Here is an 18,503-nt window from a genome sequence, read left to right as displayed (position 1 = left end):
GGGCTGGGGGAGGGGTGGCTGACAGTGTCTGGGTGGGTCAGGCTTTCCTTGAGTCGCAAGCATCCACAGAGTCTGTGACATGGGAGCCCAAGCTGAGTCTCCTGCCCTTCCCTCAGCCCAGTCATTGGATACCTCACTGAGGCCGGTCCTTTAAGAAGACCCAACACACTGCTTGGCTGCCTCCCTGTTGACAGTCCCAGAATAGTGCTGCTCAAAATACTGGGACTTGGCTTTTTTCTTTTTTAAATTGACCAAAAGAGACCTTAATTTAGGAGGTTTCAAAAATGGAAAAAGATGTTTTCTTCCTGGATGGGAAGTCTTTATCCTGATGGGCTGGGCAGGTCTGCCACGTGCCTGTTTTGTGTCATGGTCCCTGGGCCTGCTTTACTCTGTCCTCTGTCCTAGGTAGCTTCTGGGACCCTGTCTTTGGGTAGCCTTGTTCAAACCCTGAAGGACTCCATTCTAGCCAGTAGGTCATGAGCAAAAGGAATCCTGATTTTCTACATTGTTCTAATGGCCAGATGGATAGGGAATGAGAGCTGACGCTGGTGCAGTGGGGAGTTACCTGCTGACAAATTGTGGTCAGGATGTGTCTACCTTTTGCCATTAGCTTCTTAGGTGCCATGCCAAGGAAACAACTCTCTGGCGCTGTCAAAATCATAATCAATAATAATCGCCTAAGCGGGGCCTCCCCCAGCCCAGCCCTTTACTCACAGGAAGTAAAAGCTCCTTTGTTTAATGATGGTGATGGACTGGGCAGACGGAAATGGGACTACTGGGAAACCCAGCCTTGTGGATGACGAGGACAAAGAAGCTTGAAAGAGCCCCTATTGTGTCTTTAGTCTCCTCTCGGTCTTGGGAGTATTCTCAGCTTTTCGTTCATTCTGCGGTTACTAACGCCTGACTCTTAACCTGGGAAACTATTTTGTTTAGTACAGGGCTGTTTAAATTTTAACCTATATAAACCATCAAAATTACAGTGAGTCAGCTTTTTTTTTTTTTTTTCCGGAGCTGGGGACCGAACCCAGGGCCTTGCGCTTCCAAGGCAAGTGCTCTACCACTGAGCTAAATCCCCAACCCCGTGAGTCAGCTTTTTAAGGAACCCATCTCTATCTGTTCTAAGTTACCTCCACTTTGTGTGAAGTTTCCTTGACACCCTCCATCCCTCAGCAGTTTTGAAGTCATCTTTTTAAAAAATTCAAAAGTGCTTGCCTTTTTGAGCCAGGATTAATGGAGAGGGCAAGTCTCTTGCTGAGTTGACTTTGTGTGTTTTCTCTGGGGATGTGTCTGCTGGCTGTACCACGCTTGGTCTTTCCTGCAGGCTGTGTAGCTCTGGTGGCTGGCTGGACTGTGCTGGGGACCTGGCCTGCTTAGAAACCTAGGAGCTCCTAGGAGATTGCTTTTAGTTCATGTTTAAGTGCTAACTGATCGCTGATGAGAACTTGAAGGAGCTAGTGGGGAGACCATGATGAAGGGAAGGGAAGCTGAGGTTTAAAGGTTGAGGCTGACCTTGAATTCAGTTGGTAGTGAGGATTACCTTAAACTTCTGATCTTCCAGCTTCAACCTTAGACCTGGGATAGACAGGTAAGCATCTCCATGCCTGGTTTGTGCAGTGTGGGACTTTACCCAGGGCTCCATCAGTCTGCCAAGTGAGCTATTCCCAATCTCATTTTGCCTTTCTTAAAAAAACAAACAAAACAAAAAACCTTGATTATGTGTGTGTCTGTGTGCATGACAACTGTATGTGTGTAACATGTATGCCACTGCCTGAGTATGGAGGTCAGAGGATAACTGCAGAAGTCGATCCTCCTTTTTATACGAGGGTTCCAGGGATTAAACATAGGTCATCAGACTTGGCAGCAAACGACTTTTCCACTCTGAGCCATCTCACTGGCCACTTTCTTACCCCCCCCCCTTTTTTTTAAGATAGATTTTACTGAGTGTATTTTGATTTGTAGACCAGGCTGGCCTTGGACTCACAGAGATCCATGCTTCTACCTCCTAAGTGCTAGGATCAAGAGATTGTGCCACTATATCCATCCATCAGTCAAGAAGAAGTTTGATTTGCGGGTCAGCATGGCCATGGTTGGAATTTTAGGGTAGAGGTATATACTGCTTATGTATAAGAACCTGACCTCAGGCTTCACTCCTTGGGAGGGTGACTTGACTTTCTGGTAACTCCTAGACTCCCCACCCTCTACCTGTTTTTGATACTAGATCATTTCTGGTAGATCATTCTAGATACTGGGTACTTGAAAAGAAATAGCTTTGCTCCTTTCCACACCCACATTTAAGTTAAGTGACAGCACAGCCTGGAACACCTTGGAAGTTAAGGAATACTCTAGAAATTCTACTTTCTAGTTAAGCTTTGCTATCTGGCGACTGCGTCATCCACATGGCTAAACCATTCTGTATCCTCTCATAACCTTTTCTTTCAAAGCTTTCAAAGACATCAGTCTCCTGCTTTGAAATGGTACTTACTGAGGTGTATGTCTTAGTAGTTGGGATAACCCCTCTGTGCAAACCCTTTTTCTCTTGTAGCACGGGGATCAAACCCACGGCTGTATGCTTGGCAGGCAAACGCTCTGCCACTGAGCCACAGCCCTAACCCGACTCCAGTGGTCTTAAAGGAGACCCTCTGTGTGGCGAGTGAGCCTGGGAGGGGGGATGGAGGCCACCCCGCTCGGAATGCCCAGTTCTCTTGCTCGGAATGCCCAGTTCTCTTGCTCGGAATGCCCAGTTCTCTCGTTCATCCGAGTTCTTTGGGACCACAGTTCTTTTTGCACAGCGTCTGGTTCTGATGACCGTGGGTGTGGGTTAGTAGATCACTGTTTCACCATTATCTCCTTAAACTCCGCTGTTTAGATCTGGAATCTTTGGCAGACAGGCAGACAGGCAAACAACTTTCCACCTTCCCTGCTTCTTTCCTTTCTTGCCTTCCTTTTCTCCCCCTTTTCCCCACCCATTTTCCTTTTCATCATGAATTTAAGAAATGAAATCTCCCAACATTAGGGAAAACAGTTGGTGCCACCCAATACAAATGACTTTAGGGTTGTGTTTCATTCTGGTTGTTCTTGAATTTTTTTCTTCCCTTATACAGAAAACCGATTGTGTGTGTGCTGTTTATTTACCTGTCTACATGGGTCTCACTGTGTGGCCCTGGCTGACCTGGAACTTGGAGTGTGTGCTCAGCTGGTCTTGAGCTCACAGAGTTCTGTCTGCCTCTGCCTCCTAAGTGTTGGGATCGCAGGCATATGCCATCATGCCTGCCCGTAACTTGGAGGTGTGGCTCAGTTGGCAGAGTGCTTGCCTGCATGCTTGGAGTCCCACCTCTACAGCTCTGCATAAGCCTAGTGTGGGGTTGCATGTTTGTAAACCAGCACTTGGCAGATAGAGGTAAGAGGGTTGGGAGTTCAAGTCATTCCTGGTCACATGTTGAGACCCTGTCTACAAAACAAAACACAGCAAAACACAAAATCCAACTTTATTGAGATGTGTAGTTTTATAAATTGACAAATGTATGCATCCATGACCAGTAAATAAATACCGTTGCCCCTCCCCTGGGCCCTGGGAGGCAAGTACTCCTACCCCATCATATCTCCATCTTCCAGCACTAAGTTATCCAGGCACCCTTGGGTTTATGGTCTTCCTGCCTCACTCTCCTGAATATTACACCCAGCTTACTGTGCTTTTGAGAGTCATCCATATTTTTTGTACAGTTTATAAGGAAATTCATTTTATTGCTGAGTTATATGATAATTTATTCATTTATCATGATATATACATATATACATATATGTGTATGTATAAATTTTTTATTTGTAGATAGGGTCTTAGCTTATGATCCTTCTGTATCAGCCTCTTTGAGTGCTAGGGTTTTAGGCGTGGCCCTGGCACTTAGCCTGACCTGTGTATTTATATTGGATGTTGTGCATCTTTGCATTAGAATGGGAGCATCAAAGATGGCTGCATTAGTTAGTGTTTGCTGCTGTGAAAAAGGCACATTAAGGAAGGAGGGCTGACATGGCTGGACAACATGGCCGCAAGCTTGGGAGGCAGCCACACTGCAGGGCTGTGGGTGGCTGTGGGTGACGTGGTGGCTTGCAGGTCTCTGTCTTTCTTTCTCCTTCTGTGCTGCTCTGCCTGGATTTGCTTTGATTTGATTTTTATGAGTCCTAGGCATAAGACAGCTTTGGCTACCAAGCTGGACATCTAGGTAAGATGAACAGAGGACCACCATCTGCTCTGCCCCCGACCAATACCAGAACAACACACACAAACAAGGCGTCTCTGCCTATCACCAGGGGATCTCTTTCCCCTTTCTTTTTCTTTCTTTCTTTTTTTTTTTTTTTTTTTTCTCTCTTTCTCTTTTTCTCTTTTTTTTCTCTTTTTTTTTTTTTTTTTTTTTTTCTTTTTTTTTTTTTTTTTCTTTTTTTCTTTTTTTTTCTTTTTTTTCTTTTTTTTTTTTTCCGGAGCTGGGGACCGAACCCAGGGCCTTGCGCTCGCTAGGCAAGCGCTCTACCGCTGAGCTAAATCCCCAACACTCCCCCCCTTTCTTTTTTAAATCCACTCACATCCCTCTTTCCCTGCTATTCCAGTCCAGAGCTCCAGCCCACTGGATGGTGTCACCCACAGTCAGTTAAGCTTCTCTAGAAATACCTTCACAGATGCATCTAGAGATGTTTCTGCTTGATGGTTCTAGATTGCAAGGTTGACAGTCAAAACAACCATCATAGCATTAGAAATAGTGGAGTAAATCACGTTGCTGCATTCACCTCACAGAGAGAAAATTGAGGCCAATGTAAGTTAGATGATGTTGTCAGGATTGTCCTGTAATGGGTAGTCAGCCTAACCAAGCCCTCCATGCTGGTAGTACTCTCTTTTCCCCTGTGCTATCGTGGTTGATTCATGGGGACAATACATACTGACTTCCTGTTGTGCTAGGCGTGCTGTATTATGTGGCACAGACCAGACCCCTGCCCCTCATCCAGGAGCTCATAGTTGTGAAGCTGAGAGCTAGGAAGGAAGGATAGACTGCAGGCCAAAACAAAGGGCGGTGGGGTGAGGATTTGAGCAGGACAGGGGTTTCATCAGCTATTTCTGGTGTGCTATTTTTATTCATTCTTATTATTTGTTGATTTTTAATCTGTTTATCTAGTTTGTGGCCTGTTTCTTTGTCTTCTAGTCTGTTACTTTCCCTTCTAAGGTCCCCCGTCACTAGTGCTCATGCTAGTTTTGTTGTAGCTGAATGGAGTTCGTAAGAGGGAAGATCTCTTGGGTAGGTATTTCCAGTCCTCAGGATTGGAAGGCTTTTTTTTTTTTTTTTTTTCCAGAGCTGGGGACCGAACCCAGGGCCTTGTGTTTGCTAGGCAAGTGCTCTACCACTGAGCTAAATCCCCAACCCCAAGGCTTTTTATTCAGATAATAGGAGAGCTGAACTGGGTGAATTGGGAATATCAAAGAAATTCATCATGGAGCTGACAAGAGCTGTTTTGGAAGGATCTGTGTGAGGCTCATTTCTGTGGCTCTGGTCTAAGCTGCAAGGACAGCAGAGGAACTGTGGGTAGTGCTTGTGAGGCAAGGGTCAGCTGGAGTTATAAGACATGGCAGGGGAATTCCTGACCTTTCCAGTCATGGGACACTTCGGGGACAATGGAGTGGAAGAAAGTGATCTTTGTCCTTACCAAATGTACTCAGTGTTTGTGAGGCCAAACCTGTGACTCCAGTCACCTTAAGAAAACATCTGATAGGGAACTGGCTATGCTTCTAACAAGGAACTCCACCTCACATGTGAACCCACAGTAAGTACACACTCTGTGAGGATAGTGCACACGCTGCTTCCGAGCCTCCTGTGACGTAGAAGCAGGGTTTCTAGAACTTTCTGTCATCCCTTATAAGGAATGGAACCTTTGCTGGGACTTCTTTAAGACTAGACCCCTGATACGTTTGGCATCGTTTCAGTAAAGTCCTACTTGATTCTTTTATTTTTGTTTATGTACATTGGTGTTTTGTTTGCATGTATGTGTGAGGGCATCAGATCCCCTGCAACTGGAGTTGCAAGCAGTTTTGAACTACTGTGTGGGTGTTGGGAATTGAACCTGCGTCCTCTGAAAGAACAGCCAGTGCTCTTAACCTCTCATCTATCTGCATATTTGAATGGATACAAGTTAGATGGTGACTATAAATCATTGCCTGGTGTTCTTTTTACTTTGGGAGGGTTGGAGCCTCCAGGGCCTCATCATGCTCTACCTCTGAGTTCCTGATGGATTTATTTAGTTTTATGAGCATTGGTGTTTTCTATCTATCTATCTATCTATCTATCTATCTATCTATCTATCTATCTATCTATCTATCTATCTATCATCTATCTATCTATCTATCATCTATCTATCTGTGTATGGGCGCCAGATTGTTTTGGAAGTGGGGTTACATATGGACAGTAGTGAGCTGCGATGTGAGTACTGGGAATTGAATCGCAGTCCTGGAAGAACAGCTAGTGCTTTTAACCACTGAGCCATCTTTTCAGGCCAATTTAAAAAAATATAAGTATTGGTTTTTTATTTGCCAGTGAGTGAATGCCCTATGTGTGTAGGTGCCCATGGGTGCCAAGAGATGTCAGATTCCTTGGAGCTGGAGTTACAGGAGGCTTTGAACTGCCTGACATGGGTATTGGGACTGGAACACAGGTTCCTCTAGAAGAGCATCAAGTGCTCTTAACTGCTAAGCCAGTGCTCCTGCCCTGTTGTTTGGAGTAGTATGAAAATGGTTTTTTTTTTGGTTTCTCAAGGGAAAAACCCCCTCCCTTTCCACCTCTCCTTCCTCTACAAGAAAAGAAAATGTAATGCTGGATTTTGTCGCCGTTGGTTATTGATTTGATAGGTACAAGGTGAACTTGGTACTACAGAAAAACTACTTGTATTTTAGGGTACTGGTCTCAGTTGTAATTAGAGAATCTCTTGGTTTCTTTGGCTCTTTTCCTTTGAACTCAGCCAAAAAAGATAAGAAGCAAAGTGAACTAGAAACCAACAAATACAAATAATTAAGAGAAACTCAGTGTTGAAAATAACTGCCCATATGACTTAGTTACAGATCAACCAGTGGGAAATTATAAAATAATCATTTGTTGGATAGAACTTATCATGAGGTTTCTATTGTGATGGAGTAGGGGAGCTTTGGATAGTGCTTTGTGTTACCTGGGGTGGGACTGACTGATTTGGGGCTGCTGACAGTACAAACAGCTTAGCAAACTTGACCGGGATGTCCGATTGTAGTTGGTGCAGATCTGGTTTGCTTTCGAGGCCCGGACAAGAAGGGCCTCCGTGTTGGGCAGCTTCAGAGTGCTTCACGTGCCTTTGTGACTTCTAAGCCTGGCTGGGCTGGAACCCCTTTCCTTCATTCTCAGCTCATTGGTCCTTCCCCATTGCTGCTTTTCCCTACCCAGGGCTGCTGGGGAAGTCCATGTGTCCATGCTTCCTGAACTCTGATTTCCCAATAGAAAGGTGGGGATCATTCATTTTACAAAATGTGCTTGGAATGTTACACAAATTAAGTTTTTTAGTAAGTTGGAAAGTGGGAGAGAGAAGTGGGTAAGAGAGGTGCTGTTGAGTTTGTTTCTGAAAGATTGATTTTTAAAAAATTGTGTTCATGTGTCTTTGGCTATATGTATGTGAGTGTAGGTTAGGGGCACTGGGTCTCCTAGAGCTGGGCTACGTTCTTGATTAGGTGCCCTGGTGGGGTGGGGGGGCATCCTCTGAAGAGTAGTACATGCTCTTAACTGTTGAGCCATCTCTCCAGCCCCCTTGTTGGGTTCCTTTCAGCTTAATATGTATTGGGTGTCACTTTACTAAGAGTCAGCTGCAGCACCGGTATTTATAATGCTATTTTGTTTTGTTTGAGACAGGATCTCTTTATGTAGCTCTGGCTGGCCTGGAACTCTCTTTGTAGACCAGGCTGGCCACGAACTCAGAGATCTGCCTGCCTGTTCCCTGAGTGCTGGGATTGAAGACGTGTGTCACTGCTGCCTGACAATAATGCATGCACTTTTGTTTGATCAGTGTCTGTCTGTCTGTCTGTCTGTCTGTCTCTCTCTCTCTCTTGAGACAAGCCTCACCAGGCTTGGCAGCAAGTTCCTTTACCTACTGAGTCATCTTGCGTGGCTCATTGACCTTCTTTGAGGCAGAGTCTCACTGTGTATGCCCTGGCTGGCCTAGAACTCATGGAGGTCACCTTGACTCTGCCTCCCAAGTGTTGAGATTCAAGACACGGGCCACCACATCTTCTGTTAATTCCTTATTTTGGTTAGTGGGAGAGGAGAGGCGTTTTTGAAGTGTGTGGTGAGATCTTTGATTTTGGGTGCAGCTGGTTAGGTCTGGCCACGCTGCTGAGTTGCTGCCGTCTGGGTAACAGGCAAGGGGAGCCTGGTTGCTCTTGCAGCACACTTGGGTGTTTTCCCAGGGGCGGATTCTAAGTAATAATGGCTCCTGTTCTCTCTCCCTGTGTGCCACACACTGGGCTATGCCCTTTGCTATTTATCTTAGAGAGTACTTTATCTGAGGCAGTCCTCTGTGTCCCCACAGGGTTGGGCAGTCAGTTGTTATCTAATGTCCCGGAGGCTTCCTAGTGAAGTAGCTCTTTCAAGGCCCTGCAGTGGCTCAGCTCTGGGTGGAACCTGGGAGCTGCTGAGTCGCCTGAGGTCTCAGAGTCCGGGAACCGGGAGGAGCAAAGGTGATGTTGCTCCTGCTTTTGCTTTGTTTCAGGGCCAAGGGCTGTTTTAGACCATCAGAATTGGGTGGGGTGACAAAGGTGGCTCATTTCTGAAATGGGGTGAAGATGTGGTGGATGAGTGTGAGCAGACAGGCTAGAATTGGAGCTGGGCCGTGGCCTTCCAGAGCCTTTTTTCCTTCCCTACAAAAGGGAATCTATCTTTTTTTCTTTCTGAGATGTGGTCTTACCAGGAAGTCATGGCTGACCCAGAGCTCCTCTGCAGCCCTGATCATCCAGCCGCAGCCTCCTGTGCCCTGACCTCTTCCTTGACCTCTGCTTTTCCTAGTTTGAAAACTGGTCTTCCTGCCACCTAAATGAAGGCAACTGAGTCCTTTCTGGCTCGGGAAAAGTTGTCCACAGGTTGTTTATGAGTGTTACCAGGGAGCAAAGTAATGTGAAAGACAGAAGGGTGAGGCCTGCCTTTGTGTTTGCCAAGCAGGTTTTCCTCATCTGTTCATTTAATTAGCCTCTGCTTTCCAGTGGAGGTTAAAATGGTTATGTCCTTACTTTACAGAAGAAAAAAACTGCTTAGCATATGCTGATTGCTCATAGACCGCCGGAAGGCAAACCTACCAAGGCTTTTGAGTTCTTTCTGAGTCTGCTTTCTGGGTCCAGATAAGATTCCAGCTGTTAGCTTATATGCATATGTTATCATATATGCATATACACAGAGACGTTACGTGTGTGTGTGTGTGTGTGTGTGTGTGTGTGTGTGTGTGTGTGTGTGTGTGTGTGTGTACTTTGCTTGCTTGCTTTCTGAGATGGGTCTTAGTAGCTTTGCTGACCTTGAACTTGAGCCTCCTGCTGCCTTGGCTCCTGAGTGTTGAGACTGCAGCTGTGTAAGCACACCTGGCTTATGTATATATTATGCACATCATTTACTGGTAAGGCAGAAACACTTAATTCTGTACCTAAACGACTGCTCTTAAACACTCTAGATACCAGTTGCTCTTTCTGGATTGATGAGGTAGATTTTCAGGGGAGACACTGGAGTCCTTGCCTCAGGACTGTTTGAGCACATAGCTGTTCTTCCAGCTGGCTACCCTGACCTTAGCTGACTCCTTACTAGTGGGAATTTATGGGGCTTTTGTTTGTGTCTTGCTGGCCACCTTAGCAACTTGGAACCAGACTGGCTGAATGACCCAGGTCCAAATGGACTGTTCTTTGTCACTTTTTTTTTTTTTTTTGGTTTGTTTTTTGAGACAGGGAATCACTATATTGTAGCCCTGGCTGCCCTGAAACTCTGTAGACCAGGCTGGCCTCAGAGAGATTCACTTGCCTCTCTTTCCCCAGAACTGGGATTAAATGTCCATGCCACTACACCTGGCCACTTAAGTTTTTAACTGGGACTGGAGGGATGGCTCAGTGGTTAAGAGCACTGACTGTTCTTCCAGAGGTCCTGAGTTCAAATTCCCAGCAACCACATGATGGCTCACAGCCATCTGTAAGGAGGTCTAATGCCCTCTTCTTGTGTGTTTGAAGAGTGTTACAGTGTACACACACACACACACACACACACACACACACACACATTTTTAACTTAATTTTTTGCGAGAGTCTTGCTGTGTAACCCAAGTTTGTCTTGAACTTACAGTCTTCCTGCCTCCAACTCTTCTGTGCTGGGATTATAGATTTGAGCTACCATGCTAGCTAGCTTTTGGATCTCTTGTTTCTTAGAGTGATCAGGCAGTTCAAGTAGCCTGGCCCCAAGCTGATCAAATGCTGCTGTGTTCAGGTCTGTGGAAAGTCTGAGGGGCAGGGCTGAGAGGGATTCAAGTTTTAGCACTGTGTTGTTCCTGCGTCCTAAATGCTGTTTTGCTCTGATGGCTGAAAGAAGTTGGTTAAAGGCTTGTTACTGCTGTAGCTAGAGGACACCTGTGTGGTGGAGGTACTGAGTCGAGGTTCAGTTGTCTGAGTTAGTGATCCCGAGGAGCTTTCTGAAGCTCTGTTCTGGATCTTGAAAAACAAAAACAAAAACCCCAAAGAGAGGGAGAAGAGGAGAGAGAGAGAGAGAGAGAGAGAGAGAGAGAGAGAGGGGTGGGGTTGGGGATTTAGCTCAGTGGTAGAGTGCTTGCCTAGGAAGCGCAAGGCCCTAAGTTCGGTCCCCAGCTCCGGGGAAAAAAAAAAAAAAAAAAAAAAAAAAAAAAGAAGAGAGAGAGAGAGAGAGAGATGCGTGTCTTTATGTGTGCATGTATGTATATGTGAATGCTGGCTCTTGGGAGCGCATGTGAGGAGGAGTCTGAGGAGGTGGTTAGAGCACTCCTCTGGTTACCAGGGTGGAGGCAAGTGAGCCATCAGCCCTGCATGTTCTTTCAGTTGTCATGAGGGTTATGAATGTATGAAGTCATAACGGTAAACTTTTAAAATATCACAACTTTATTAAGACGGAACTCAACTTAAAGTTGCCTTTTCAGTATGAGGATATGGGGCCATGACCATGCAAACAGTCCTGACTACTAGATGTGACCCTCAATCTAGATTGGTCTTTTAGAGGGTGCAGGTCACTGAAAGCCCATGCTCGGTCTGTTCCCCAGCACCACAAATGAATGATGAAAGAGAATTGAGTGCATTTAGTATAATCAAAACCTGCAGCCAGAACACCATGTGATTCCAGAACATTCCATCACTTCAAGCAGAGACCTTGTCCTTTAACAGCCTCTCCCTGTTTCCTCCTCTTCTGGCTGCTGGCAGTCACTAATCTACTTCCTGACTTGTGAAGTGGATTGTCCTGAACATCTGACACAAATGAATCACACAATATCTGGCTGTTCTGTCTGGTTCTTCTCATTCAATCTCATTGTTTAGCATGTGTTGGTACTTAGGTTTCTTTTTTCCTTTTAGCATGTCAAGCAAATACCGATAGTTGTTTAGTTTTGAGTCAGTGTTTCTGTGTTCTGAGTTCTGTGTTCTGAGTCAGGTTTCTTGGCTGTCCTGGAATTGGAGTAACAGACAGTTGTGAGCTGCCATGTGGGTACTGGGAATTGAACCCAGGTCCTTTGGAAGGGCAGCCAGTGTTCTTAACCTTTGAGCCATCTCTACATGTCATGGGTTTTTAGACATTTTTGTCTAAGTGTTTTTGGTGGCGATGAAATTGTTGAAAATTTCGTGTTGGTATTATTGTATTTGTGTAATAAATGTATGTGGGTGTACATGTGCCACAGTGACCTTACAACAGCCACTAGTGACTTTTGAGAAGTTGCCTTCTTTTACTGTGGGTCCGAGGTTAAACTCAGTATATAGGGCTTCTAATGAGCCTTTTTTTTCTTGGTATTTTAAAAACAGCGTTTTTCTGTGTAGCCCTGGCTGTCCTGGAACTCACTGTGTAAACCAGACTGGCTTCAAACTTAGAGTTTCACCTGCCTCTGCTTCCTGAGTGCTGGAGTTAATGGTGTGCACCACTGTGCCTGGCTGCAGTGAGCCATCTTGCCATGCATACATGGATGTATACATACATACATACATACATACATACATACATACATACCATAAAATTTTCAGGTAGACTTGCACTTTTCAGGCTAGTCTGAAACTTTGAACATCTTAGACCAAGCTGATCTTCAGCAAGTGGTCCTGCTGTCTCAGTCTCTCAAGGAACAAGATTGTAGATGTTTACAACTGTGTCCCCTTTTGGTTTTTATTATTTTTATAGGGAGAATATTTTTATTTTAACATTTGTAGTTATTGTTTGGGGGATGATACGTGTGTGCAAAACTGTCATTTGTCCAGTTCATAAACATATTTAGAGTATTGGGTTGCAAATAAAAATACTTTGTACTACAAAATATCATAAATTCTTTTAATTAGAACTGGAAACACTAAGACAAATGTAATCATGCTAATTTCATGTACTTCTGATTCAGTAAGAGGTTTGTTGTAAGTGGGATTTAGATAAAAGACTAGTGTGAGTCTTAGGAGAATATGCCTTGTAATTACTTTTCCCACTGAAAAAGTAATTGAAATGATTTAGGAGACATTTTCCAGATAGTTCTTCAGATGTGTAATTCCTCCCCAAAGCTCTTCTCAGACCTTTTCTAACCAGTCAAACAAGTCAGTACAGAAACAGCACCTCACTCTAGGTCCGAGGACATTATTGTGTGTAATGCATGTGTGCTTTTCAGCCATGGGCAGACATAGTCTCACTGCAGCATTTCCTCCCCCGCTGAAGGTGTGTGAGCAAGGACATAGGGAGAAGACTCAGGCGAAGGTGCTAGCCTCCAGTCCTTCCCAGCCCGAGTGTGACCCGGGGACCCACACAGTGAAAGGAGAGAACCAACCCCTTCAACAGAAGCACCATGCTTTCCATGATGTGTCAGTGCACTCGTGTACACACACACACACACACACACACACGCGCGCGCGCACGCACACACGGTGCGTACAGGCAAAGCACCCATACACATAAAATAATTTTTTAAATTAAAAAAAAAAACCTTAAAAATTTAGGTGGTTCACACCTTTAATCCCAACATTCTGGGAGGCAGAGGTAGGTGGATCTGTGAGTTTGAGGCAAGACAGGTACACATAATATGGCCCAAGCCAACCAGGTCTATACAGTTAGACCCTGTCTCAAGAAAAAAAAGAAAAGAAAAAAACATTTTTGGCCAAATCAGCAGTAGGTAAGGCATTTGCTGCACAAGTATGAGGATGAGTTTGAGTACTTAGAGGCCATGTACAGTAGTGTACACGTCATCCCCGTGCTGCTGCGGGGAGATGGAAGGCAGGGACCAGAGACCCACTGGAAGCCTCCAGGCTGGTGAGCCTGATGTAAGCCGAGATGAAGAACAGGGAGACCTCATCTCAAAATGGCGTGGCAAAGACTGACACCTGAGCTGGCTCTCTGACTCGCTCCATGGTATGCCATGGCGGATACACACGCACGTTCAGCACACACACCCCAGAAAGTTTTACAGAATCAGGTCAGAGTAAGGCACATGTGAGAAATGTCTTAAAGGTGAAGATAATAGTTGTAAATGGCAGTAGTGGTCGGGCAGAGGCTCAGCCTCCTTCATGGCTAAATGGTAGCCGTTGTGGGACACGCCGAGTCTGCGCATTCATTCACCAGTCGACCGACCGGTGTAGGGCTGCCTTGGCTTGGGCTGGTATGGCTAATGCTGCTGTTTGTGTTCATATATGGAGAGGTTCTGTGTGCTCAGTTGCTGGATGTAAACCTACACATAGAATTTCTGAGTCACGGGGGTCTTGCATGTCACCTTTTCTTTATTGCATTTTTTTATTTTATACGTGGGTGTTTTGGCTGTGTACTGCGTGCCTGTCTGCTGCCCATGGAGGCTAGAGAGGGTTTTAGAGCCTCTGAAAGCAGTTACGGGCTGCTCTAAGCTGCTGCGTGGATCCTGAGACCTGAACCCAGGTCCTATAAAAGCCAATGCTCTCAGTCACTGAGCCAATCCTCTAGTCCATCTTCCATTGTCTTCGAAACTTTGTAGCACATGGTCTTAAGCTATTAATTTACCTCTTTTTAGAAACGATTGGCTAACCCAATGATTAACATGTTTTCTTTTAAGAACTTTACAGATTGAGCTCTTTATTAAAGTTTTGTTTTTCAGTTGTTGATTCTGTGTGTGTGTGTGTGTGTGTGTGTGTGTGTGTGTGTGTGTGTGTGTGTGCCTGTGGAAACCAGAAGAGGGCATTTGATCTCCTAGGACTAGAGTTACAGCAAGTTAGCCTTTCAGTGCGGGTTCTGGGAACCAAATTCAGGTTCTCACTAAGAGCAGCCAGAACTTTAAATCATCAAACTGCTTCATGCCCCAGTTTTAGCTTTCATGACTACCACGTTCTCCCCCGCCTGAACCTTCAGAGGGTCCCACAAACCGTTTGCTAATGAGCAGCTCTTGTCTTGAGACTTCCTTTTCCTTCCATTTTGACGAGTCAGAAAAGGTCTTCTTCCCGGGAAACAGTTGTGTTTCTTACAGGCATCAGTTTTTCCAGCTTCTATATTTTATTGTCTTCCTTTTTTTGAAGGTAACAAATGAAGAGGACTTTATTAGGAAATTGGACTGTAAGCCTGACCAGCATCTCAAGGTGGTTTCCATTTTTGGAAATACTGGTGATGGAAAGTCCCATACCCTCAACCACACTTTCTTCCATGGCCGAGAAGTCTTCAAAACGTCCCCTGCTCAGGAGTCCTGCACCGTGGGAGTGTGGGCAGCTCATGACCCAGTCCATAAGGTAGCAGTGATAGACACAGAAGGGCTCTTGGGGGCCACCGTGAATCTGAGCCAGAGGACACGGCTGCTGCTAAAGGTCCTGGCCATCTCAGACTTGGTCATCTATCGAACTCATGCAGACCGGCTGCACAATGACCTCTTCAAATTCCTTGGGGACGCCTCGGAAGCTTACCTGAAGCACTTTACCAAGGAACTCAAGGCTACCACTGCACGCTGTGGCCTGGATGTCCCCTTATCCACTCTGGGCCCTGCAGTCATTATTTTCCACGAGACTGTGCACACTCAGCTTCTGGGTTCTGGTGAGTAGACAGCGGTGTGTCACAGACTGGCTTTTTAATGCATAGGAGGTGGCCTCTGGGAGGCAGTATGATGATGGCAATGCCCAGAAAAAACTTGGACCCGGGCAAGACTCAAGAAAATGTTCAAGAAGGCTGAATAATCAACAAGTACAGTAGACTAAGGGTCCTGGGAGATCGGGATGAGGTCTGTTTCCCTGGGATGCTGATGGTGAAAGCTTCAGAAGAGGGCTCAAGAGAGACTAGAAGAGCTAGGCAGAGTGATATATACCATAATTTGAATATTCGAGAAGCTGAGGCAGGAGGATTGTGAATTTGAGGCTAACCTGGGCTACATAGTGAGACTGGTGGTACATTGAAACAGAAGAAAGACAAGTATAATGGTGCATGCCTGTAGGCCTAGCATTCAAGAAGTAGCTACATCCTTAGCTACATTATGTCAGGGCTACCATAGGGTACAAGAAACCCTTGACCCCAAAAAAAAAAAAAAAAAAAAAAAAATCTAGAAAGCAAGAAGAGAGCTAACATACAAGGCACCGACACAAGCTTGTGAATATGTTGAATGAATTCTTGCCAGGAGTTCCGTAGAGGGAGAGAAGTTGGACTATAAAGTGGTAGCTGGCGGCTCATGTGGAATTGCTAAGAACTTCCCTTTTAAAATATTTAAATAGTTGAGATAATGGTGTACTGATGAGAATGACTCTTTAGAGAAGGGGTACATGTAAGAAAGAAACCAGACGCCTCGAATGCTGGAGGCCCTGGTTGAATCCTAAACAGTGCAAATGGCACATGTGGCAGTGCACACCTGTAACCCCACACTTGAGAGGCAGACCCAGAAAAATCGCTGTAAGTCTGAGGCCATCTTGGTCTACACAGTGAGACCCTCCCTCAAAATAAACACGAAAAATTAAAACAAAACAAAACCAGAAACAGCTGGGGTGGTTCTCCGGTGGAGGAGTCGGCATGACTTACGTCTGTGTGTGAGAGGGGAATAGAGCCTATGGGGGTGTGAGTGGGGAGTGCGTCTGCAAACTACCCTGCTGTTTCTGCTTCTTTGAGAAATTTAGAGCAGGGTTATCAGGCGCAACAATATAGATCTTAGGTGTGGGGTAGTGGCCTGGCCCTGAGCAGTTCTACTGTTCACGTCTGGCCATTCAGTCAAGAAAGGACCCACATTGTGTGCTAGGCAGAGAGGAATAGAGCTAAAGCCTCTACCCTTGGTCTACTTGCACAGACCGTCCAGTACTCTGTTCTGTAGCTTGTGTAGGCCCTGGAGCTGCGGGAATGGAGAGGTGGGACCACACATTTAGGAAAGAGGAAGCGATGTCTGCAAGATGAGCCTTGGATAGGCAGAGGAGGGGGAAAGCATGTGCTGGGGGAGCAAATCCCGGGCAGTTTCCCAGGAGCAGCTATATGCAGGGAACTGCAGTGTCAGCCCTTGGGATGCATTCTCTGTCTTCCAGAAGGCTCTCTGGAATAAAAGCTTCAGTTATAATTTAGATACCGTGGCTTGTGATATTCCTGGTTGCTTTCTGTTACATCAAAATGTAATAGAAGCCAAGGGGGAAAAAAACAATCCAGTAGCTGGATATGAGCATGTGCACATCCTGACACTCAGGAAGCTGAAGCAGGAGGATTGAATGTTTGAGACCAGCCTGACACATTGAGACCCTGTCTCAGAAATTAAAAAATAAAATGAAATTTAATCTAAACTCAAAGGTGTATGTTTTACCCCTGCCAATGTGTCTGGCCATTTGTTACCTCCCTTGACCCTATCTCTCCTCACTCTGCGTTGTGCTTGCCCATGTGTATTTGTGAATATGTGTGTGTGTGTGTGCATGTTTATAGGTATGTATAAACAGTGTGTGTATCTGTATGTGTGTGTCTGTAAATATATTTTGCATATGCACATGTGGATACACACACACTGCTCCCTACTACTGGCTGTACCATCTTTTCTGTGTTCTCACTTCGGGATATACTGTCTGTCTGGACCTCTGTGCCCCAGCTACCTTATCTGGGCCAAACCTTTCCTGACCTATGCCGTGGTCCTTTCTGCACTCTAGTGCTGATACTGTCTCCGAATCTGGAATCATCTTGTGTGTGCTTACTTGTTTTTGGTGTTTTCCATGGAAATGGAAGCGATATGAAGGCAGAAGCATTGCCTCCCTTGCTCACTGCTCCGTCTGTCTTACAGGGCCAGGCGGATGTCTGGTGCACAGAGGTGTTGAAGGGCTAGTGGAGAGCGGAGACGGCACAGCATAGCTAGTGTGTGCTCGGGGGAGTTGGAGACACTTGAGGGTCAGACTATGGGTGGCCTTGGGTCAGTTCTCTGAGGGAGACCTATATCCCCTGTCAGGTCTGTATTTCAAAGCATCCCCCTTGCCCAGCCCTGTGTCAGGAACAGGTAGAGGAGCAAGGGAGTAGGGGAGTCTCCCTGATGGTCAGGAAGATGTGGGGACTGAGCCATGACAATGGTGGTAGGAAGAGTGGTTGTTTTAATGACCTGGAGCCAGTTGTTTGTGGTGGTTCCAGTGAGTCATGCCCTTCCAGAGACTAAGTAAGAATGGCTATGAGATAAGGTGAGGAGACAAGAAATGCTAACTCTGGAACTTCCCTGTGTGTGATCAGTCCTTCTAAGTCATTCTGGGTCTCTACAGCCTTAGGGGCCAGGTTTAATTACCAGTTTAGGCTTTGAAATAGCCAGGCCCTAGAAGTCATCCTTTTGCTTTGTGCTATGTAGGCCACTGTGTGTAGCAGCCTCAGATGACAGGTCCAAGAACTCCTTGCTGTCTGTAACCAAGGAGGCCCTTGCAGAACTGGGGCTGGAACACCAGCTTCCAATTCTGATAATCTGGAGCCTTTCCTGGAGCAACGGGGCTTCTTAAAGCCTTACAATAGAGCAAGATGGGCTGGAGAGAGATGGCTCAGTGGTTAAGAGCACTGACTGCTCTTCCAGAAAGGTCCTGAGTTCAATTCCCAGCAACCACATGGTGGCTCACAACCATCTATAATGGGATCTGATGCCCTCTTCTGGTGTGTCTGAAGACACCAACAGCAACAGTGTACCCACATATATAAAATAAATCTTTAAAAAAAACCAAACAAGATGGAGCGAGACAGCAGGGTAGGAGGAGTGCCAACATGTGGGCAAATGGGGCGTTGCATTTTTCTTGCCTCACAGCTGTTCAGCTTCCGATTTCTGTTTGATCTTTTTGCTGTTTTTCTGGAGTGCTGGTAGGAGTTTAATAAGAAATG

At 45.7% G+C, this 18,503-nt stretch overlaps 1 protein-coding gene across 2 annotated transcripts in view; it reads left to right on the top strand.

Moving 5' to 3' along the window:
* Positions 1 to 18,503, top strand: part of Zfyve1 (zinc finger FYVE-type containing 1) — a 50,321-nt gene that overhangs the window by 9,253 nt on the left and 22,565 nt on the right. For both annotated transcript variants that reach the window (XM_032908091.1, XM_032908090.1), the window contains exon 3: positions 14,744 to 15,248. In XM_032908091.1, coding sequence (XP_032763982.1) covers positions 14,744 to 15,248 — 505 coding nt within the window. The remainder of the gene's footprint in view (positions 1 to 14,743; positions 15,249 to 18,503) is intronic.

This window comes from Rattus rattus, chromosome 7 (assembly GCF_011064425.1).
Source record: "Rattus rattus isolate New Zealand chromosome 7, Rrattus_CSIRO_v1, whole genome shotgun sequence".
Classification (NCBI taxonomy): Eukaryota; Metazoa; Chordata; class Mammalia; order Rodentia; family Muridae; genus Rattus; species Rattus rattus.
This window is presented reverse-complemented; position numbering and strand designations above follow the sequence as displayed.